The sequence below is a fragment of the Pelophylax lessonae genome, assembly GCF_965119305.1.
Source record: "Pelophylax lessonae genome assembly, chromosome: 1".
Classification (NCBI taxonomy): domain Eukaryota; kingdom Metazoa; phylum Chordata; class Amphibia; order Anura; family Ranidae; genus Pelophylax; species Pelophylax lessonae.
The window spans coordinates 757,256,163-757,280,080 of NC_138768.1; the positions used below are offsets into that span (position 1 = coordinate 757,256,163).

The window sequence follows — 23,918 nt, forward strand, 5'->3', positions numbered from 1 at the left end:
ACCAGCTGACTTTTATCAAAATGAATCAGTCCTGGATCAACAGCAGCTATCAATCCCCTGATGCTGATGTAACTGATTGAATTTGCTAGTGGCCTGCCATCCCTTGAAGACTGCATATGCTGCCTATCCTATTCCTCAATCTTGATTCTTCTAGCTTCCAACAATGTTTTTGATTTAGGTCACCACCAACACCCAAGGCCTAATTTTTCTGCACTTGTATGACAGGTGCATACAATTTAAATTTCATATGTAATTTTTAACAGCAGGCCCTTTCCCTGTGCCCAGCAAGAGTAAGTGTGAGGGGGTACGGTGTTCACGCTCCACCAACACCAAAGGCCAAATTTTTCTGCACCTGTATGAGAAGTACATGCGATTTCAAATTGGTATGGAATTTTTACCAGCAGGGCCTGTTCCTGCGCCCAGCAATAGTAACTGCGAGGGGTTGCAGTGTTTAGGCACCACCAATGCGATTTGAAATTTTGTATGTATGTTTGTATATGACATTTTTTTCTTTACAAATGTCAGTATTGCTGCAGCAGGCTACATACATCGTACAGATGCGCTACTTTACAGGAACATTAAGGGGACCCCCCCCCCGGCACGATATTTAAGGAATTTTTCATTTTTATTGTTTCACTTTAAGCATCATTAAAATCAGTAAATCACTGCTCCTTTAAAAACTATCATTTTTAAAAAAATGTTTTTGCATTGCTTCATGTTCCCCAAGTCAGTACCCGGACCCCATACACTTTAGTTGGGCAATAACTTGCATTTAAGCCTTTAAAATTAGGACTTTTGATTTTTATGACATTCGAGTCCCATAGACTTCAATGGAGTTTGTTTGTTCTAACAAACTTTTCCCATATTTGCGGTGTTCTGGTGCAAACAGAACAGGGGGGTGTTTGGCCCCTTACTAATGTTTATACTGGAATAAGGACATTTAGGGAATATTGTTACATTACAGTATATAATTTAGGGGCAATGCAGCAATTTGTGGCTTTTTTGTGATATCCTGCATTTGAAAACTTTGCAAGCAGCTCCCCTTTTCATTTTTTTTGTGTTTTTGGATTTTTTGAGGTGGTACTGAGTGCGAAGTTGGCACAATTGATAGCAAAACATTTGCATTGACATAGTTAACAGAGCAAAACGAGAAGTCCATTAGTATTAGGGTTTATTTACACTTTAATTGTAACAGCCAACCCAAGAATCACAGTGACTATTGTGGACTAAACCCACTTTAAACTTTACCAGCATGATAATCCCCAAAGCATGCTAAAATATAAACTGAGCTTGCTACACTGTAAGCAAAACCCAAACACTTGTCAGAGAATTTTGGCTGCCTATGTGTATAAGTGTCAAGTTTGCATGTATGCATAGGGAAGCTCGAACACCCTCTTCCCCCTGATATATAGCAGAAAGTCTGCACACCTACCAGAGTGTAGTATAAACCCATACAAACGCCACATACTGTAGATAATATACAGTATCCCAAAAAAGTGAGTACACCCCTCACATTTTTGTAAATATTTTATCTTTTCATGTGACAACTCTAAAGAAATTACACTTTGCTACGATGTAAAGTAGAGAGTGTAAAGCTTGTATAACAGTGTAAATTTGCTGTCCCCCCAAAATAACTCAACACACAGCCATTAATGTCTGAACTGCTGGCAACAAAAGTGGGTACTGTACACCCCTAAGAGAAAATGTTCAAATTGGGCCCAACGTGTCAATATTTTGTGTGGCCACCATTATTTTCCAGTACTGCCTTAACACTCATGGGCATTGAGTTCACCAGAGCTTCACAGGTTGCCACTGGAGTCCTCTTCCACTCCTCAGTGACGACATCACGGAGCTGGCTGATGTTAGAGATCTTGTGCTCCTCCACCTTTCGTTGCAGGATGCCCCACAGATTCTCAATAGGGTTTAGGTCTGGAGACATGCTTGACCAGTCCATCACATTTACCCTCAGCTTCTTTAGCAAGGCAGTGGTCATCTTGGAGGTGTGTTTTGGGTCATTATGTTGGAATACTGCCCTGCTGCCCAGTCTCCGAAGGGAGGGGATCATGCTCTGCTTCAGTATGTCACAGTATATGTTGCCATTCATGGTTCCCTCAATGAACTATAGCTCCCCAGTGCCGGCAGCACTCATGCAGCCCCAGACCATGACACTCCCACTACCATGCTTGACTGTAGGCAAGACACACGTCTTTGTACTCCTCACCTGGTTGCTGCCACAGACGCTTGACACCATCTGAACAAAATAAGTTTATCTTGGTCTCATCAGACCACAGGACATGGCTCCAGTAATCCATGTCCTTAGTCTGCTTGTCTTCAGCAAACTGTTTGCTGGCTTTCTTGTGCATCATCTTAAGAAGAGACTTCCTTCTGGGATGACAGCCATGCAGACCAATTTGATGCAGTGTGCAGCGTATGGTCTGAACACTGATAGGCTGACCCCCCAACCCTTTCAACCTCTGCAGCAATGCTGGCAGCACTCATACGTCTATTTCCCAAAGACAACCTCTGGATATGACGCTGTACACTCAACTTTTTTGGTCGACCATGGCGAGGCCTATTCTGAGTGGAACCTGTCCTGTTAAACCCCTGTATGGTCTTGGCGACTGTGCTGCAGCTCAGTTTCTGGGTCTTGGCTCTTCTTATAGCCTAGGCCATCTTTATGTAGAGCAACAATTTTTTTTTTCAGATCCTCAGACAGTTCTTTGCCATGAGGTGCCATATTGAACCTCCTGGGTCTAGTATGAGAGAGTGAGAGTGATAACACCTGAGACCTTGTTACATTAACGAGTCACATGACACCAGGGAGCACAGCTGGGGCCAATTTGGACATTTTCACTTAGGGGTGTACAAGCTTTTGTTGCCGGCGGTTTAGACATTAATGGCTGTGTGTTGAGTTATTTTGAGGGGACAGCAAATTTACACTGGTATACGAGCTGTACACTCACTACTTTACATTGTAGCAAAGTGTAATTTCTTCAGTGTTGTCACATGAAAAGGTATAATACAATATTTACAAAAATGTGAGGGGTGTACTCACTTATGTGAGATACTGTATGATTGTATATGTTTTGTATGTATGATATGTGGTTGTATACATGATTGTATATGTGGTTGTATGTATGGTTGTATAAAGGAATATAAGGGCTCTAATAACATAGAAACTTTCCAAAGTAGGGAACCATCTATAAACTGTTAACACAAACTACAGGTAGCTACACGCAGTGGTTTGTATTACACCATCACATACAGCTCCCCGTTAAACACAGTGCCTCAAACCTCTTTATTATTATGATAATTTATATACCGGTAATATGGTTTAAATATGGTACATTTGCATCACTCTGTGTCCTTGGGGAGCTTACAGTTGGAGGTCCCTATTTCACATGCAAGCATACATGCACACGCATCCTAGTGCCAGTATAGACAGAAAACATTCAGCCTATCAACATGTCTTTGGAGTGTGGAAGGAAATCTTTGGAGAACCAATAAGAAACCCGCACAAACATTTATTGGGATGCCAATAAAGTTTATGTGTATGTAAAGGCAGGTGTCCCAATACTTTTGGTAACATGTATATATATTATATATATATATATATATATATATAGGACACTTTATTTTTTCAATTTATGCATATTGCTAACGCTAAGGGTGTATGATCTCCTCCTGCTCGGCACCCTGAAGCAGTTTTACCATGGTCTGGGCTCCCCAGAGGAAGAGAAAAGCCGGGGAAACACCATGGGTGGCACTGGTTGGAGGACAGGTTGTTCAATGCACTGTAAAAGTGATCGCCCAAATCACTTTTATATAAGAGTGGAGAGTCAGTTGGAAAAAAAAAAAATCAATATCACAGCTGTGGGCTTGCTTTAACCCCTTGACTAGCAAAATGTTTATAAACGTACCTTGGTAGACAAGGTGTTAAGTGGAACTCCATTCAAAACTCCTTTTAGTTTTGGAAAGAGTGGGATAATTTTTTTTTTTTTTTTTTATTAAATGTGGTTTGTCAGTTGTGGAGCTCTATCTTCACTTCCGGGTCTGATAACCACACAGACCGTGAGGAGTCTTCCCAACAAAGGCACAGAAGATATATAACCCTTCCCTACTCTATTAACAAGTCCTTAATAGCTCTCTGAGCCATTCCCCTCACTTCCTATCCTAGTGACCAAACAAAAAAATCATAGGTTAATCATTTATCCCCTTACCTTGTCCCCAATACGATCCACCACCAACCAAAAAAATCTGCACTTGGCAAGCCTGAAGAAAAGCACATTGCTGCGAAGTGTAAGAGTAAATAATCATGCTGACTGGATATATTGTGGTCACATTCTTTTTAGATTTTTAGAAAAAAAGTTCACAAGCAAAGTTCACCAATTACCAGATTTTAAGAAAAAAGCATTTAGTAGCAAAAAAAAAAAAAAGAAAATCCTTAACAGCATATTATTATTGTAAGTTGTTTTGTTATACTTTGTGCACATATTTTATCCTTGTGCTTTTGTTTATCAACAGTTGATTACTTCTGAGCTGTAGAAAGTTTTTCCTTTGAGACATGGTGGTTCTCAGCTTGAAAAAAAGGCAGTAACAGTTATCTGTTCATATTTAGAAGTCTTTGAGAAAAAAAAAAAAAAAGCTTATACATAAGATTGGGTGCAATTCAATATAGTGTTTGCGACACTTATATGGCTGTATTGGCCATTTGAAAGTCATGCACCTAAATCATTAAAGCCTTACGACAGGTTTACCAGTTCCAAGACGTATGACAGATTTGGATAGTTCTCGTTTGTGTGGCTTTCACATTGTCAAAAACACACCCAAATCTATAAGTATAGATGGTGCGGTCACTTTGCAAATCCTCCTCATGTCTGAGACATGAGGAGGATCTGCAAAGTGACAGCACTAGGCTGAGAGGCACAGAATTGGACCACAAGAGTCCTCCAGCTATACCAGTAGTCATCCAGACAAGGCTCTGAAGTAGAGGGTAACCTTGAAACCTGTTATACCATAGGTCTACGAGCATTGCGAATTTACGTATACGAAGCAGAATGATGCAAACATTGGTTTGGGAGTACATTAACCTCCGTTTTATACCATTTAATAAAGCATGTTTTGAGGATAATATGCTAGGCCTACGCGCCTTCTTCGTTTTCTATACCTACAGCCATATCGGACGTCCCCAGTCTTGAGGGCAGCGAGGAGCACATTATCCACATGGAGTAAGATGTCAAGATAGGAGTTTGACACCAGGAGAGTGAACAAAGCGAAATTTTCAGAAACGCCCAAATCTATAACTCTGCTCAAGACTTGCACCTCTTGTACACAGGCAATCCAAATGCTGGCTACTATAGTTAATCTTAATTATATCAGAAATATGACAGAACGTATCAGCCGCACTCTATTCTTCGGTCCTTTTGTCGTATTTATTATTTTGTCAAAGTGGCTGCATACAACCATGTCCTAACCTTCCTTGACCAAAGGAAGCATGGCTGATAGATTCCGTCAACTTTCATATTGTGTTGTTAAAGCCTGCAACCAATTCAAAAAGAATTATACCAAGTGCATAGACAGACAACTACAAAATGAGGTAATTAAGACCAAGTCTAAGTTGGTCTACAGAGACAGGCCAGAGTAGTCAGGAGGGAGTGCTGTGATAACTTGCCATTTTTTTTTTTTTTATCCCTTTGCTTTATTGGTTGATAGGGTGCAGACCGCCAGCATCCTAGCAACCAATGACGCAAGGCTAAACACTGAATGAGCTGAGCCCCATGGGGATGCTGATAAGACTAGTTCCCCATCAGTTTTGTCTTACTGATAGCAGTGGGCAGATCCCATAGTGGCTATTGGGGTGTCTGACGGCTATGGAATCTGCCCGCTGCCATCAATCACAAGGGAGGTGGATTTGATTAGGAACTAGTGTCCCAAAGTTCATGAGGTTCCACCCACCTCACAACAGAACTCTGCATGGTTGAGAAAGGAGCTTGGTAGCACTGAGCCTTAGTGCTGGTAGCCTCCTGCTACAAATTCACAAAAGTAATCCTGACAGGCGCATGAATTGGTCACAAGCCCTGGCAATTTTGGTGTGCAGGTGTTAGAAAATTCTTAGGTCTGCCTATGACTTTCCTCATGAATTCTACTAGTTGTTCTCTATAGAAAAAACTTTGGCTCGCGTAATGGCGACAAACTTTGGTACTTAAAAATCTCCAAAGGCGACACTTTAAAAATTTCTATAGGTTACCAGCTTAGAGTTACAGAGAAGGTATAGGGCTCAAATTATTGCTCTCGCTCTACCCATCACGGCGATACCTCACATGTGTGGTTTGAACACCGTTTACATAGGTGGGCGGGACTTGCGTATGCGCTCGCTTCTACGTGCAAGCTAACGGGGACAAGGCGCTTTAATTTTTTTTCCCTATTTATTTTATTTATCATTTTAGATTTTTACACAGTTTTTAAAAAAAATAAAAAAATGTTGACCATGTTTATTCCTATTACAAGGAATGTAAACATTCCTTGTAATAGAAATAGCCATGACAGGACCTCTTTATTGTGAGATCTGGGGTCAAAAAGTCCTCAGATCTCACAAGGACACTAAAAAAGAAGAAGAAAAAAAAAAGGGTTTTAAAAAGGCGGTTGCTAGGCGACGTCACTCCGGTCCTCCAGGACCATAGAGTCGAGTGAGGGCCATCTTGCCCTCACTCAACTTCCTGTCTGTGTGGAGAGAGGACCAGATCGTTTTCCCAGCTGCCGGTGGGTCCGGTAAGTGGGGAAAACGGCCGGGGGGCGGCTGGAGGGGGGGGGGGGGGTCACCTCTTCCGCCGCACCGTAAGGGTGATCCCACGGCTACTCTGCCACTGGGACCACCCTTACCTGAAAGCCAATCGCCCACCGTTTTCAAAAATACCAGGGTTATGACAGCTATCTGCTGCTATAACCCCGGTATTTAGCGTCAAAGTACCGACGTACAACTGCGGCGGGCGGTCGGTAAGTGGTTAAAATAGCAATAACTGATTTCCTTGTGATTTCCTTGCTTTGCCAGATCTGAATGTATACCCTCAGATGCACATATAAATTTACTCTCAAGTGGAGCTGCAAAAATGAACCAGTCACCAAAAGTCCATCTGATCCTTCTGTACAAATTATTTATTTTAAAAATATATACTTTTAATATTATTCAAGTACATTGCACATCGTAATACATGGCATAGACAAAAACTGTAAATCTAATGAATAGGTAGATACATATGTAGAATACAAAGGGCTATAAAAAAAAAAAAAAAAAAATAAAGTGTAGCGTCAAATTTATTCTTGATTAAGGCATAAACCATAAGGCCATGGCAGAAACATCAAACAAATAAAAGCATTTGTGAGAACTGCATACATTTGGTGCCGTCCATTTTTTTTTTTTCTCTTTCCAAAGTGCGTTTTTTGTATTCAGGCACGACATAAAACAGAAACCAGGGACAAGAAATCTTACGCCATTCAAAGTACTTTTCAAACAATGTAATTCTTTAATTGTGGACAATAAAAAAAAACGAATAAAAATTGAGCACTAACAAGTGTGAGGAATGTGGCAAGATGAAGCAGACTAGGCATTGTGTTGATAATTAAATACAGGTATAAGTTATTTCATATAGATATATGGCTTGCAAGTACACGTGAAGCAGTACATTGTCCTTGTTTGTTTTCCATTTCCTGAGGTGTCAAAGGGCAGGAAGTTACTGCTTATCCTCCATATAAAAACAAAAAACCAAACAAAAAAAAGAAAAACACTAAATAAAAAGTTCACATTCTTAGGTCTGACCCGTGGCAAGTACAATGAGGTTAAGAGAACATCATCCACTGACCCTATGGAATTGTAGGCTTGTGATTCAGACCAGCTGAATCCAGATTTTGCTGAATATAAAAAATTAAAAAAGCCATTCAGACAAGCATGTGTCTCTTTCTGTGCAGGGCAAGGTGGTCCGAGCGGGAAAAGCTGCGGTCACAGTCTGGGCACTGAAATGGTTTGATTCCAGTGTGTTTACGGAAATGCCGAGTCAGTTCGTCAGAGCGGGCAAACTTCCATGTGCATCCTTCCCAAGTACACTGATAAGGCTTTTCCCCTAAAAGAGAGAACAGGAAGATCATGTAAGTGCACAGAGGAGTAGAATAAGCACAAAAAGGTAATGTCTGCTGCAATAAAACTGGGAAATCAGATCAAACAATGAGTACACACTGCTCAGAAACACCGAGGTCTCTGGGAAAAGTTTTGAAAAAGCTTTATGACTGTTAAAACTGTTTTGCTAACCCGAGACAGACATATCAGAACAGTTGATGCAAGCAATTTTTTTAAAAGTTAAAGCAACAAGAAATAGATCCAAAATATAGAGCAAGTCTACAAGTACTACAAATGCAATATGCACATTTTTGTTTGGTCATCGCTTCACCCTGCAGTTCTGTATCAAAGCAGATTCTACCCCTACTACCCTCCACGTATAAAACTGCCCTTGCAATCTTCAAATAACTAGGCAAACCTGTACAGGCTTCTTCCTTGTTCCCTGGACTGGCCCACATATTACATTACACCACATCTTGTGCATGTGCCAAATGAGATGACGTAGCCTATTCTTCAATAACAAGCTGCGTCCAATCAAGCATATGCGCCATACAATATCTTGGGCAGCTTATTATTGAAAAAATATCCATGTATGGTGCAGCTTGCTATTTGAATACCAAGCCACACTGGATGTCATATGGCGCATGCATGACACCAGGTGAGATTTCCATTGAAGGCACTTGTGACGTAGCCTTTCCAGAGGAGCATCTGTGAGGCTGGAGCTATGTCCAGGTTTCGGGGAAATCAGGAAGTGGAACAAAGTACATGTAATTAACAGAAAAAAATATTTCACTTAATTAAAGACTAAAAGCAGGGGTGTCCAACCTGCTGCCCAATGCATGTGGCCCAACACAAAATGATAAACTCATTTAAAAATCTTGATTTTGTTTTGGGAATGTTTTGTAGAAATGCATTCACACTTAGTGAACACATGCGGCCAAAGAAAAATTTGACAGCGTCTCTAATGGAACTTCTTCTCAAAGAAAAATATCCCACTCACAATCACGCCTTATTCATGTCATCGGTTTTCCACAGCACGTATATTTGTGAGCAACTATCTTCAAAGGACACGAAGGGCAAAATTAAAACCAAAATATCTTATGAGCACCTTGAGAATTCATTGAGAATTGCTACTACATCCATCGAACCAGATATTGATGCGTTAGTTTATCAAAAACCATGTCAAATACTGCACTAGTTTGAGGTTGCCCTCTTTTACTGTAACTATCGAAAAATATTACAAGAAAATGTAGTTTGATTACTCAAACAGATATTGTTCAAGTATTTTATGTGTGGCCCAAGACAATAACTATTCTTCCAGTGTGGCCCAGGAAAGTCAAAAGGTTGGACACCCCTGGCCTAAAAGAGGATTTAATATCAGAATGCAGAGCTGCATGCTCCAGGGTGTTTAGCAGCGGCATCTGCTTTATGTAAATCCAGGTAGAGGCAGATAAGAGATGAAAGACCCATAGCTGCCAGACAGGGACGGATGTTAAACTATATGTCCTACTTTTCTCCACACCTCCTCTCATCTGTTTTTTTTTTATTCTGAATATTATATATACACATGTTCTAGTCTGCTTTGTGTTTTTCCTCTGTCTTTTCCCATGACCTAGAGTGGCCACCACACAAATTATGTTGCTGACTGAAAGTAAGACATTCCCCTGTATAATTGCAGACTGCCACCATGCTTGCCAGGGCTGTCAACTGGATCCTCAGTGAGGCTATCCTTCCACAAGAAGCAGTTATCCAGTGATTCCCCTACTGATAGGTAAATTACCAAGGCACTGGACAATACACCGAATGATTCAGACATTTCCATCATGTGGTGTCAGCTTTTGCTGTCAAATACCTGACATTTGTGTTATTTCTGTACATGTCCATTTTACACACAGGTGATCTTTTAAGGCCCTCTGAATCCCTCACTGATGGCTCTTGGCTATAAATAAAGAGTGAGTCAGGAAGCACTGGCCACTTGCCCACCTAACCCCTCAGTTGTCTATTACAGGGGTTTCTAAACTTTCTAATCAAAGGGCCAGGTCACTGTCCTTCAGACTTTAGGGGTCCAGACCATGCCCATTGGGAGTAGAAAAGGTCCCAATGGCAGCGGGAGAGAAAAAAAAAATAATGCCCCATGGCTTGTTTCAGTGGAAGTAATTGTGCCTCATCATTGGTGTCAGGGGAGGAATTGTTCCCCGTCATTGGTGGAATTGTGCCCCTCACTGGTATCGTTGGGCCCAATTGTTGGGTGTCATTTTGAGGAATAGTGCCCCTTCATTAGTGTCAGAGGGGAGATTTAGGCCCCATTGTTGGTATCAGTGGATGAAATAGCACCCCAAGGGCCGGATAAAACCGAGCAAAGGGCCACATGTGGCCTTCGGGTCACAGTTTGGAGTATTATAACTGTACAAACCAAGGGAAGTGCCACTAAGTGGCTACATACAACCCACTATAACTAGTCAAATCTATTGTAAAATTAGACATCTAGCAAAGATGCTGCTGAATACTGACCTGTGTGTGTCCTCCGGTGTGCTTTTAAATGGGAACTTTTTGTGTAAACTTTATTGCAGCCATCATAATCACATCTGTGTATCCTTCTCTTCCTCTGTGTCTCTGGAGACTCCACGGGTAGTGGCCTCTTTCCTGGATGTACTATAACTGATGGGTGATGTCTACACAAAAAAGACAGAAAAATAAAGGTTTATTATGTTGTATAACAACTAAGGCAATATACGTAATAATGTGCAAACATCTGCTAAACACAGAAGTATGGAGCAGAGAGAGTAAATATCGGCCCGCACATTGGGGAGCCAGGCAATTTAATGCAGGACTGCATGACATCCAATGTCTCTATTTGGATATAATGGATAGAAAAAAGGTAGGGGGAACATATTTTCTAAACTGAAAAATATTTTGGCTTTAGATGTGTGTTAATGATCCCTTGAGGATTTTGAACGAAAGAGATACATCCTAAAACCTCCAGCAATGTGTTTAGGGCACATCACTTATGTCCATCTCCTCTCCCCATTCCGATATTGCCAGCAAATACCGGCTGTCAAAATGACAGCTGGTAATTTTCCTGTATTACATAGCAGGAGCAGCTGTCAAAATGCAGCTGCTCCTATGTACAATGATACTTGCATACAGCCTGCAAGTGCCATTGAGTAAATACATTCTTTCAATGTATTTATTCATACATATATTATTCATATTCAAAGAAACCCTAAAAAAAAAAAAAACAGTGCAAGCAGGTCCAGGAACAGCAGCTTTTTGGCAGAAAAAATGCTTGATGCATGTAAAACGTGCATTAACACTAGGCATGTTTAGCGTTTGAGCGCCAAGTTCGAAGGCCAGAATAAATGATTATTCTGGCCAAAGAAATTACCACCCAAGTGCTTGACACGCCTAAACACATCTGAACGTTTACACGCGTCAATCGTTTTTTATGCCATAACGCTGCTGCCTGGAGGAAAGGTGTTTAGGAGAGCTAGGCATATGCCGTGTGCTTAGAGCCTACAAAAGTTAAATTCCTATTTAGCCGTATAAACTTTTAATTAACCATAATCAACCTGAATGATGTCCTTCCTCACTTTTTCTGCTTAGATATTATTTTTCTACAGATTTTCTTCTAATTTTAATGTTATTTTAATTGGGACGAATTCCAGAATATACTATACATTTTATTATTTACAGTACAACTACTTCTTTCAGTTAAATACTAGTTAAAAAAAGAAAACAAAAATTACGTCTTTAGGTCTATAGATTCCATAGAATCTATGCACAAAAAATCTATCTAGCTTTCTCTTATGTGTATTGACGGACACAACTGTTCTGAATCCCATTTCAATTTTAAATTGCTGTTTTTCTTTTTTTTTTTATTTAAATTTACTTTCTATTGAATATATTCTTACTTTGCAATTGCTTTGAACAGCGATTGCTACAATAGAGGTTTTTCTGACTGTCCTGACCTGGTCCTAAAAATCAGCAGAGAGTTCTTAGTTCAAGTTGACTTCCTATGCGAGGAATACTTGGCAACATCAGGCTCAGGATACAGAACAGTCCATCCAGTGACCATGTGGGAGTGTATTATTTTGTAATAATTAACAAGGTCATGTTCTCATTTCCCACGCAAACAACTTCAGGATTGCAAAACCCTGTTACGTTCTAGTTTGCTCTTTGTACGTTTGTTTATATGTGCCATTTCCTACAAAAGTAATCTGAAACAGCTCCCCCCCCCCCAACTCTGAAAAAGAAGAAAAAAAAAATGTGTTTTTCAACAGTGTAGTTCTGAAAATCCCTATTCATTGGAAGAAATATTTGTTATTGTCTCAGTCACTCCTTTCAGGGCAATTAAGAATTTCCTGTTGCTCATTGCCAACAGGAGGGTGCGGTCCTTGCTTTGTAAATGACGTAAATTCCTAAAAGTAGAGTTCAGCCTGGCTGCCCCACCCATGGGAAGTCTTAAAATTGGCTCCTTGCATTAAAAACACATTGCCACACCGCAGGTTGAATAAAGCAATGACTACGTCTACATTCCAAAGCACCTTGTCTTGTTTTTCCTCATTTTAACCCAGTTTCATCTACAGGAAGAGACTGCTTTTCATTTTCACTCATTACCGTGTGTAAAGAAAATACATCCTGTAAAGGCATCTTAAAAAAACGTTTCTCTTTAAATCTTACAAGAAGATGAACTAATGTTCACATTAGACAGTTTTGAATTAAGAGTATGTTCCAGAGTTTCTGAAAATGGTTTCATACTTTGTTAAACCATATTTATGATAAACTGAAGTAAAAAAATTAGCTGGTATGTGTTTAATTAGAAAAAAAAAAAAAAAAGTCCTTTTTTCTCACTAACATCAAACTGTTCTACAGCATAGCTGGGGGCATTTCCCTTTATGTCCTGTCCTGGAGAAACGCTCTACAAAAAGGGAACTGCCGACTTGGGCAGCTATCAGCATAACGTTGTCAATATTTGAGGATTTACCCTCATCACTTGCTTTGGTGACATCTGTAAAATTTTGGAATATCACCACTTTCTAAAAATGGCCATTAAGACAAATGGAGAGGTGAATTTCCCCAGTGGGGTCTCAAGACAGCAAAAAACATGACAGAGGGGAAGGCTGTCCACAAGGTTTAGGAGTGTGTCTTTGGGAAGGTTTGACCATTCTTACAGAAGTGCAAGACACGGATGAGCAAGTTTGGGGTGGAGGAATTCGACTGGCCTGGTCCTGACTTCAACCCCATAGAACACCTTTGGGATGAATTTGAGCGGACACTGCAAGCCAGGCCTGCTTGTCCAACATCGATGCCTGACCTCCTCACAAATGCACTTCTGGAAGAATGGTCAAACATTCCCATAGACACACTCCAAAACCTTGTGGACAGCCTTCCCAGAAGAGTTGAAGCTGTTATAGCTGCAAAGGGTGGGCCAACTCAATATTGAACCCAACGGACTAAGACTGGGATGCCATTAAAGTTCAAGTGCATGTAAAGGGCAGGCGTCCTAATACTTCTGACAATGTAGTGTATTTAAAATAATAAAACAAGCTAATCAATCATATTACTAGATTAGAAAAAGACAAGCATATCATTCACACAAAAGAGGACCAAATAGAGGTCACTACCCTGTCCTGGTATTTTGTTGTGGATTTAAGAAAAAGGAGAAGTATATGTTGTGCGATCTATTTCACATGAACCCCTATGATTACACATCTTGGCTGTAAAGTGCAAAATGGGCAATGCTGATGGGAAATGCTTTGCCGTTATGACACATTGCCATTAGTGGCAATACGATAAAAATCAGTTTTGAGACTGAAGCAACTATGCATTTGTAGTCACTGAGCAACTACCCTTTACCGTTCTGTAGAAGGGAACCAACATTAGGCCTACTAAAGCCCCGTACACACGCACAGATTGTTGGCCGTAAATTGTCGGCCAACGTCCGATCGGCCGATTGTAGGCTTGTTAGTATGATGCTTCCGACAACCAACTGCGACTTTTCGGCCGAAAAAATCTGGTGTGCATGCTATAAAATTTTTGTTGGCCAACAAAAGAATGGCCGATTGTTCCTCAGTCAGTACAGATTTCGGCAGACAAAAATCAGATGAGCAAGACTGGGCATGCTCAGAGAAGAAAAAACACTCGGAAAGTCAACTAGAACATATCACTTCTGAAGTTGGTTTTTGTTAGCCAACAAAAGTCCAGTGCAAGTCTAGAGCACATTTCAACCAACAAACACTGGACAAAAGACGGCCGATCGGTCGGCCAACAATCTGTGAGTGTGTACGGGGCTTTACTCTCCCCTTGCTCCTTGTTTATCTATACAAATTTGAGATCTCAACTGTGAATATTTAATTGTAGCACCTACTCCTTTAGAATCCTGAAGAACTGTGTTTCCCTATAATCAACTGGCTATTATACAGTTCAGCACCTCCACGTAGAAGTGGTATATAAACTACATGCAGCTGTTATATTGAGAAAGCATCACTTACTCATGGAACATTCCTTTAGGGGGCGTACTATTACCAGGTGACATTTGTTCTGGGTAAACTTCTGTTACTGTTTGTTCCAGACCAGGCTCCACTTTTATATTTTTTAATAGAGGAGACTTTTCATAAAATTCAGGGACTGTCATAGGTACTGCAAAAGGAAAAAACATTGTATTATTCTAAAAAGTTCTGTTAACTCTGTCAAATGCTCTATGCAGCAACAGCATTTATAATTTTATTAATATAATTAATATTATGTCATTATACACTTTTCCAAATCAGTATTTGATATTTGCATGCTAAAGTAGAACATAGGTAAATTGTTGGCAAACTCCGTAGGTAGATGCAGAGCAGTACAAATGGACTCTCCTCTTCTCCTAAAGTCACTGCTACAAATACAGTTTTTACTAAAGTAAAACTAAAGGCAACCCTTTTTTTTTTTTTTAAGTTTTAGATGGAGTGGAGATAGATTAGACACCGGTCAGGTTTTTATTACTGTCTGTAATTAAGTTATTCCCACTAAGGAGATTTATCCACTGTATTTGTCCTGATGACCATTAGCACTGAAGGTGAAAGCATCATTTTGAGTGGTCACCATAACAGGAATAAAGCTGAAATCTTCCAATGGTGACCACCAGGGATTTATTCTCAGTTTCAGATGTGGCTATGGGACAGGAAGTGAAAAGAAAATCTCTCCAATGGGGCACAGATGGCAAAAGAAGCCTGAAAGGGGTTATACTGCTATATATGTAAAAAAAAAAGTTTTGCCTACAGCTTTTTTTTTTTTTTTTTTTAAAGGGAAGGAGGAGGAAAAGGAGGAGGGAAAACATAAAAAAACCTGATTTTCTGTAATTTATAGATAATTCTACCTCTTTCTATAAATGTGGGTTTCAGTTCAGTATATTTTTAAAACCTTACAAAATGAGAAATCATGTATACTTTTCAAAAGTATATACAACACGTGTGTAGCATTTATACAAGTCCCACTACTGAAGATCCCTTAAACCCATTGAAAAGCATAACGAACATGGTAAAATTAAATAGTCCTCATTTCCCCCAAAAATTCTAGCCACATAAGTATTAATTATTCACTCTATCCTTTAGGAAAGCTGAGTAGGGTCACAGCATTGCATTGAACGGATCAATGATATAGCAAGATTCTAACCATAAAAATATGATTTTTTTTTTAATACTCATGCCTTGAGCTAACAAGAAATTGCAAAATACCAGAATAGAAAAAATGTCACATCCAATTTTTATTCAAACTCTTCAGTCCCTTTTTCCATGATAAATTAGGTTGAAGGAGAAGTATAGCCAAAGCTTTTTTGGCCCTACTTCTCCTGTGGGTCACAGGAGTGCAATTCATTCTGCACTGCTGTGATCAGTTTTTCAGCCAACAGCGGGCTGAAGCCTGCTGTTGGCTGATGTCAGAGAGCCGGTAGAGGCTCTGGAAAGATCCTGATCTAGAAGCCTGGATCCTCACCCGACTCAACCTTTCAGCAATTTACCAACAGCCTGACCCTGCCCCTCCTGCCCCCTCCAAAGCCTAGTGCTCCAGTGAGCGCTGGAGGGGAGACTCTCTGACTGACAGAGTGGAGAGAACAGTTTGATCCATCAGTTCTCACTACAGTGCTGGAAGGGGACAGAGTCAGCATCGGATTGATGCTGCATCCACCCAGGTATAAATATAAAAAATAGGTATAAACATTTGCTTTTTTTTGGAATGCCATACTTCTCATTTAGACATCAATATTAGGCATGTACAGTAAGTGCATTGTTGAATTTACATTTTAAGTATTAAATTTGCCCAATTCACCTTGTTTGGCCCAATTTCCACAGAATTGCTCCCACGTTTAAACTGATTTATGTAGCTCACTGAATTTAGATTTATTGTAGGGATATTTAAACATACATGGGAGAAATGGGATTCCTTCTAAAGATCGAGAGGAAGAAAGCAGGGACGGTGTAGAGATTCAATTGGTTAAACAAATTGTCACAGCTTCATGTGTAGGCAGGTGAAACATAAGGTGTGCAAATTCTGGTGCAGCCTTGCACAGTAGCCAGTCGGCTTGTTCAATTAGCTTTGACATAAAAACCTGGAAGCGCATTGGTTTCTTTGCAGAGCTGCACCAGATTTTGCACTCTCCAGCATTAGTAAATGAACCCCACAGTCTTTAAAGACTCCAAAGTGTGAATGGTTTTCTTTGGTAGTAAATTAAAGGCATTGGATGTGCTAATTAGCAGGTAAATGCTAGTTTGTAACAAAAAATACATAACCTGTGGGTAAAGACTCCAAATAAAGTCCCAAATAAAACTGATCAAATCACCTGTGTAAAGTAATGGAAAGCCTGAAAAAAATGACCTATTGGGGGTATTTGAGGACTGGATTTGAGGAACAGATTTACAGTAGGCTTTCCCAAACCCATAACTCAAGTCTCAACAACAGTGCATGCTGACCAAGAGATCAAATGACCTTTCGTCACGTTTGTGGTCAATGGACAAAAAGCAGCAGGGGGATAAAATTGACTTCTTTTAAAATCTACAGCTCACTGTCTGTAGTAAGACAGTTTTCCTCATGGTATAAAATCTCTTGTATATACTGAAATAGTGATGCCATCTCTCATTTTTCAAGTTGTTATACATTCATTACTTACTGTGCTTGCTGCTTTGACTTTCCATCTCTTCTGCTAGAACTGTGGACACCATGATTGACTGTTGAAGATGGGGTGCATACATTAATGACTGTACATGAACCGGCTGTACAACCACTGGCTGTAAGAGGGGTAGGAGTCCCGGATTCCTGTAAGTCTGTCTCGGGAAGCTAGACAATAAAGGGTTAATAGCCAATTGCATTTGGTAAGGTGACACAGCAGGTGGCGATGGGGTTAATTTTTTCATTGGCGGACTGGATGAGGGCATAAATAATATTGGAGAGCTTCTCTTGGGTGACTGGTATCTGGCAGGAGAAGGGGAGCTTCCGGTGGAGGGCGGTGAATTCCTTTTGTTGGTAGTGAGATCCACCGGCTCCATTTGGAAAGCAGAAAATGCTTCCGTGCATGGGTAGAGCTTACTGTGCAGCATGCCTGGGGTTGGATAAATGACGCTGTATTTATTATTTGTCTTCAGTGGCTCTAAGTAGCTGGCTTGATATGGCTGCGGGAGAGAGAAAATAAAATAAGTCAGAAACACCTTTAAAACACAAAATTCAAACAGTAGAGAATATGTACACATAGAAAACGATTGTTTAAATTAGGAAATACCAGCAGTCAAACACAGCACATATAGCTTTTCCAGAAGCACTGTGCACCATTGATACAGTAAACCCCCCTCCATTGCGGGGGTTACGTTCCGGACCCACCCACGAAAAGTGAAAATCCGCGAAATAGAAAAACCCTATTAAAATACACTGTAGGCATGTTTTTTTTACTGTCACTGTACTTTTAAAAGCATTTTAAGGTCTTTAACCACACTTTTAAAATGATAGAAACTCATTTAAAACACATAAAAGATACTGAGAAAAAGAACAAGAGCTATGGAAAACACAAAAATATTTAACTTTCAATGATTTATATAGTAAAATAACATTACAAAAAAAAAAAAAACACAATATACCGGGACCGCAAAAACTGAACCGCGATGGAGCAGGGGTTTACTGTACATGGTTGTTCTGTGGCTAACCTGGTGGAAATCCACTCATTGATGACTGGTAAAGGTGTAGTGTTTAACATACACTCACTGTGATGCCCCTATTTTTTTCCATCTTCCATTTTTTGGGAGGTACCTTACTGCAGCTATGGAAACCTTACAACTGCTATAGGGCAGTAGCACAGGTCTCTGGAAATATTTGGTTGCATAACAGTTTATCTAGGCACAAATTGCAAAAATAGGTACGTTTGAATAAAAGAATGCAATTGCAGAATTTAAAATAATGGGGCTGCCTTAACGCAAAGTGTGTTCAAGCGTTACAACAGTGTGAATCTAACACTAATGGTAACAGTCCGTTATGTATTAAAGATTTCAAAATATTAGAGGCCATACATCTTCTTCCTTATGTGATAGCTAATCCAATCTGAACCAGGACGTGAATGCTCGAATACCACAATGTAAAAAAACCTGCCCTATTTTGCTCCAAATAAAAAAAATACACCATCTACCCTTGTTCTAGTCTTACTGATCGTTTCCCCACCACTCCATCCTCTAGCTCAGCCATTGCAAAATAAACAGGCACATCTGGCTATATGGGACTCGATGACAGTACTCAGAACTACTATCCAATCATTAGGTCCAAGCATTGTAACATGATATAGCCAGTTGCACTGCAAATTTTAGGGGCTGGATGCAAAAGAGGAAGCGGCAGGACAAAGCTGGAAAGGTATCAGTGGGTTGATGGAAGAGGGGTAGGGGGTCATTTTCACAGATGATGTCCCTTTAGGCTGTGTTGGCATAATATAGTGATAGGGGTGAGTGTAGGCACACCACCATTTTGGGTGTTAGACTTTGGAATGCATAGCAAGATTTTCAATAGGATTAACTTTTCTATATTTTAAAACATATTGCATTCATTATATCCTGAATTGAACACGTTGAATGATTTTCTTTTCCACATATTTCCAGGTATTAACATATGGGCGGTTATATATTTAAAGCTATACATACCATACATGTTCTATATAATAATTCTGCATGCAAACATTTTCAGATTTCATAATTTGTTTACTCAAGTCAAGTGGAAGATCTGAAGAAGCATTGTAAAGTTTTATAGTTCTATAACAAACTCCGCTTACCTAGTGACCCCAAGTCCAACACTTGGACACTAGAGCAGTCTTCTTCAGCCAGGGTGCCCAGGCACCCTGGGGTGCCTTGAAGTTTTTTCAGGGGTGCCTTGGCAAAATGCCTAAAAATGTATAAAAAAAAAAAGTGTATACAAGCCAGCAGATCTATCAAGCTTGCCTTTTAGTTACACAAAGCCATGGGTTTTCTTTATGCACCATTACAACTTTCTAGACACTGGCGTCCCAACAACCAGTGATGTCATCAGCTAATAAGGAGGATGTCTGTTGCCTCCACAGCATCCTTGTTTAACCCTCCTGTGCCCCCGTTCTCAGCACTGGGGTGACATTAGCTGACTGAAGGAGAGAAATTGAGGGAGAAGAGAAACATTGCACTACTAATCGGTACCAATGTGCAAAAGTGTATTAACTTTGTAAGAATAAAAATCACCCCCAACGTTGGATGTCATATGTTTGGATGTTGCTGCATAATTTTAAAGAGTGCCTTGACTGAAAAAAGTTTGAGAAACATTGCACTAGAGGACAATTCAGGGTAATCTCATGATCATTGCATGCTACTCATCTTTGAGGACACATGCAGAGTCATAAAAATGTGATGTTAGCTTCCTAGTCCACACTATTCTAATGGTTGGTGTAGTTTTGTTATTCAACGCTATGGATGTAAAGAAGAAATGATAGCGGAAACAGATGGCAGACAAAGTTACCATTCAGGGTTTGGCCAGCCAGAGACACCCTTCATAATCAAAAGAGAGAATGTAGAAGACTATGTTCTGTATGACCAAAAAAGCCTGCCAAACCCCATGGTGTGGTTCTTGGCACAGAGCTTTATAGGACTAGGTTTCATCCCGTATTAAAGCAATTACTGCATCACACTAGCTATATCGCCATGGAAATATCCATTGTAATATTAAAAAGTTTCAACTTACAACAGGGAGGTAGCCTACAAAGAAAAATCCCCTCTCCCTTTAAAGTGTTGTAATCATCACAGTTCTCTATATGTTGCCGTTAGATGTGCCATTTGTGGAGTTAAAAAAAAAAAAAAAAAAAAAAAAAAAACTGGCAGCAGGGAAAATATGGTGACTTCACAGTTTAAAACTGCAGAGTCTGCTTAAAAGAACTATAAAATAGAGCTGATGTGCAGGAATTTGCATTTCCATGCCAAACAGACTTGGAATCAGACTTTTGGGAGGTATTGGAACATGTTTTTTAACAACTGTGTTGACCCCACACCTCCAAAAAGGCTTTGGCAATAAGTTTGCTGTGCACATGTCACCTCTCCTTGAACTGCTGTGACACTATTTCGCAAGACAAAGCAGAAAAAAAAAAAAAAAAAAATGTGCACAGGTAAAAGTGTGCAACTGCCCAACAAACAGTTCCTAACAAAAATATATACAAATAGACACCAAAACAATTAAAGTGCACCTGTATGCAGACTATGGACATTAACATTTTTCCATTTAACATTAAGTTAAAGAGCTTTATAACCAAACCATACTTCAGTAGCTGCATGCACTGTAAAGTAATTCATGCTCAAAGATCACAACAGAGACTCTAAAGCTGACCATACATCATTTGAATTTTATCGTGTTCGTCAGGAAGCGGACAAAATTTGCTTATTTAGTAGTACTGTTGACCCAATCAGCCCCTCATCTTGCAATTGAAAAATCAAAAGAGCTGGGCAGAAAACTGTTGGCAGAACGTCAGCCACATCCAATCAGATGCAGCCGCTGTTGGGTATTCTGACAGCTGTTGAAGTTGACTTACAGAATACAACAGCTGCAGCAGGAGATTCGTCAGTCTGCGTTCCAGAATGTAGAATCGGTTACTTTTTTTTTTTGTTTAGCCCAGACTGTGATTGATAAATTAAAAAGAACTGTCAGCTGAACAGTGGCTGCATCCAATCAGGTGTAGCCACTGCTCTGGTATTCTAACAGCTGCCAGAATACAATAGCTCAGCAGAGGATTTGTTCATCCGCACTTAGCATGGATCAAGATATCTGCCTACAGGCTCATCAAAAAAAAAAAAAAAAAAAAAAAAAAAAATCTAACCAGCTCAAGGAGTGCATTTCTAGCAGATCAACAGGTTTTTTTTTTTTTTCGTGCTTGCAGGGTTTTTAAATTGGAGTAAAACAAGGGAAATGTACATGTGTTGCTAAGATTTTTTGATTTAAACTTAAAAAATAGTTAACTTTTATAAATGAAAAAGTGAATTAACATGGTACACCCTCCCCAGCCCCCTCAGCCCCTTGCTGTACCCCCCCAGGGATGCTGAGCTGTCAAGTACCCATGCAGCCAGACTGCTCTTCTCCCCCTCTCCTCTTTGCAGTGCTTCCAGGATGAAAGCGATTCTGATTGGCCAGTGCTTGTTGCATAGTGAATTGCTTTGGCCCACCCTGGAAGAGCTGCACAAGGGAGAGGGAGAAGAGCGGGGACGGCTGCATTGGCACTGTCAGCTCAGCACCCCTGGAGGCAAGTACATCAGGGACGGGGGGGGGGGGGGGAAGAGGGAGGTGATGAGGGTGTACAGTGTTTCTTCTGAAAAGGTGAACTAAAGCCCCGATAAACACGGGCTGAATGCCAGGCGACATCAGCTGGTTCAATAAAAACCAGCCGACATTCGGCCCCTGTGCATGGCAGCTGGTCCGACAGAAGCCAGCCGTTTGGCTTACTTCTGTCGGACGTTCATGCTGGAAAACCAGCAGCCGTCCGGCTCCCGATCAGCGCTCCCAGCCAATGGCTGAGTGCTGATCGGAGTGTTCTGGTGGGTGGGGGGCGCCCCCCAGTCAGAACACAACAGCTCAGCGGGGGGGAGATCGCTGTACTAATGTCAGAGCTGACAGTTTTTTTTTTCGTTCAACCCACTGAGTTGAACGAAAAAAAAAAAACTGATAGTGTGTACTAGGCCTAACACTCAGACCACAAAAGTTATTCAATATTTAGATTCTCCAACTCACTTACTACTAAATTTTTACCTTCCATTTGGTTTTCAAGGGGGTTTCTTTATAACAATGCAGAAAAAAATAGTTTAATTGCAAGATAATAGAACCCAATGGCTAAAGAAAAAAAAAACACACACACAATACAAATAATTTTAACCAAAATAAATGTGTTTAGAGCAGTGTTTCTCAACTCCGGTCCTCAGGGCACACTGACAGGCCAGATTTTAAGTATTCCCTTGGGGAGATGCAGACTAAAATACTGCAATCACTGAGCAGCAAATTATATCACCTGTGATGTATTTCAGTTTTCTTGCAAACCTGGCCTGTTAGTGTGCCCCGAGGACCGGAGTTGAGAAACTCTGGTTTAGAGTGACATCTAGTGAAGTGCAAGGGTGCACATAAATAAACTAAATACCACAGTGACCCCCTTCCCTGTACATCAAACCTGACGTTAAGTCAGCACAACCATCCAGCGCTTCAGAGAATTCCCATTTATTTCCTCGTACGCACCAATCAGCAATTCATCTGCTGACTGAGATTTCCTCTGCTGTCTGATGTCAGACAGACTCCCATTCTGAGCTATGGTTTCCCTTTCCAGAGTAGTGTTTACACAAGTAATAAACAGGCACGCAAGATTCTGAATTCATGAACACCGCATGCGCAGGAAGCCGAACGCCGTCATTTTCACATATACAAGGAGTCATTCCAAAGTGTTGGATGTCTTCTCTTCTACAAAATCGGAATTGGGAAGCTGACATCACTTTGTGGCATATACAGTATTCCAATGCCTTGTTTTTAAGTATTAAAGAAGAAGTCCATCAGTTATTGCCAGAAGTATTTATTAAACCATCACAAGGAGCAATGTGCAGGAGGGCTGAAACCCATACTGAGCAAACACAAAACCCTAACTAGAACTATTCTTAAATATGACCCCCCCCCCCCAACTTTCTATTCGGTCTAACCTGTATAAAAAAAAAAAAAAAAAAAGAAGGTGTGTGTACATTTTTAATTAGGTCATGTGATCCTGCAGCTCCAGCTTCCCTGTGTCAGTAAGCAGGTGCTGCAGGGGAGAAAGTGTAGACAACGGCTTGGCTATGGGAGCTTCACCGCTTCCAGAATTCACAGCTGTTAAGCGCTTTCCAACACAGAGCTGCAGGATCACGTGACCATAGTGGATTGTTTTTAGGATCATCCATTGCTCTCTATGGAGCAGCAGATGTAAACGGACATGTGTCTGTTTACATCTGCCAATATCCAATCCGATCTGCTAAAGCAGACATATGGGGGATCTGGATCGGATGACAGTCAGATGTAAAAACAGACAGGCAGTCCATTTGCATCCTACCTCCCATAGATTAAAGCGGGCTGTGTCTGTGTCCATTCTGCATAAGCGGAGAGGACATGGACTCAACGGGGATCAGCAGACAGATCCGCTGGCAGAGACCGCCCCGTGTGAAAGAGCCCTTACCCACATTTTATTCAGCTGAAATCCAGGAAAATGAAAAAGTCTTCCTTTGGGTGGGGGGTGGGTGAGAGAGAGCCTGCACAGCAAGGGTTAGCTGCTCATTTAGTCTAGGGGTAAGAGCCTTTATAC

The 23,918-nt window shown here is 40.6% G+C and overlaps 1 protein-coding gene across 2 annotated transcripts in view; it reads right to left on the minus strand.

Moving 5' to 3' along the window:
• Nucleotides 1–7,155: 7,155 nt before the first annotated feature.
• KLF3 (KLF transcription factor 3) overlaps nt 7,156–23,918 on the minus strand; it is an 81,820-nt gene continuing 65,057 nt past the window's right edge. The window contains exons 2-5 of one of the 2 annotated variants that reach the window (XM_082270785.1): nt 17,250–17,748; nt 14,599–14,746; nt 10,619–10,779; nt 7,156–8,114 (exon numbers count right to left, since the gene is read on the minus strand). In XM_082270785.1, the coding sequence (XP_082126911.1) occupies nt 7,933–8,114; nt 10,619–10,779; nt 14,599–14,746; nt 17,250–17,748 (990 nt within the window). In that variant the 3' untranslated portion in view covers nt 7,156–7,932. The remainder of the gene's footprint in view (nt 8,115–10,618; nt 10,780–14,598; nt 14,747–17,249; nt 17,749–23,918) is intronic. The other variant, XM_082270784.1, reaches the window with a different exon arrangement.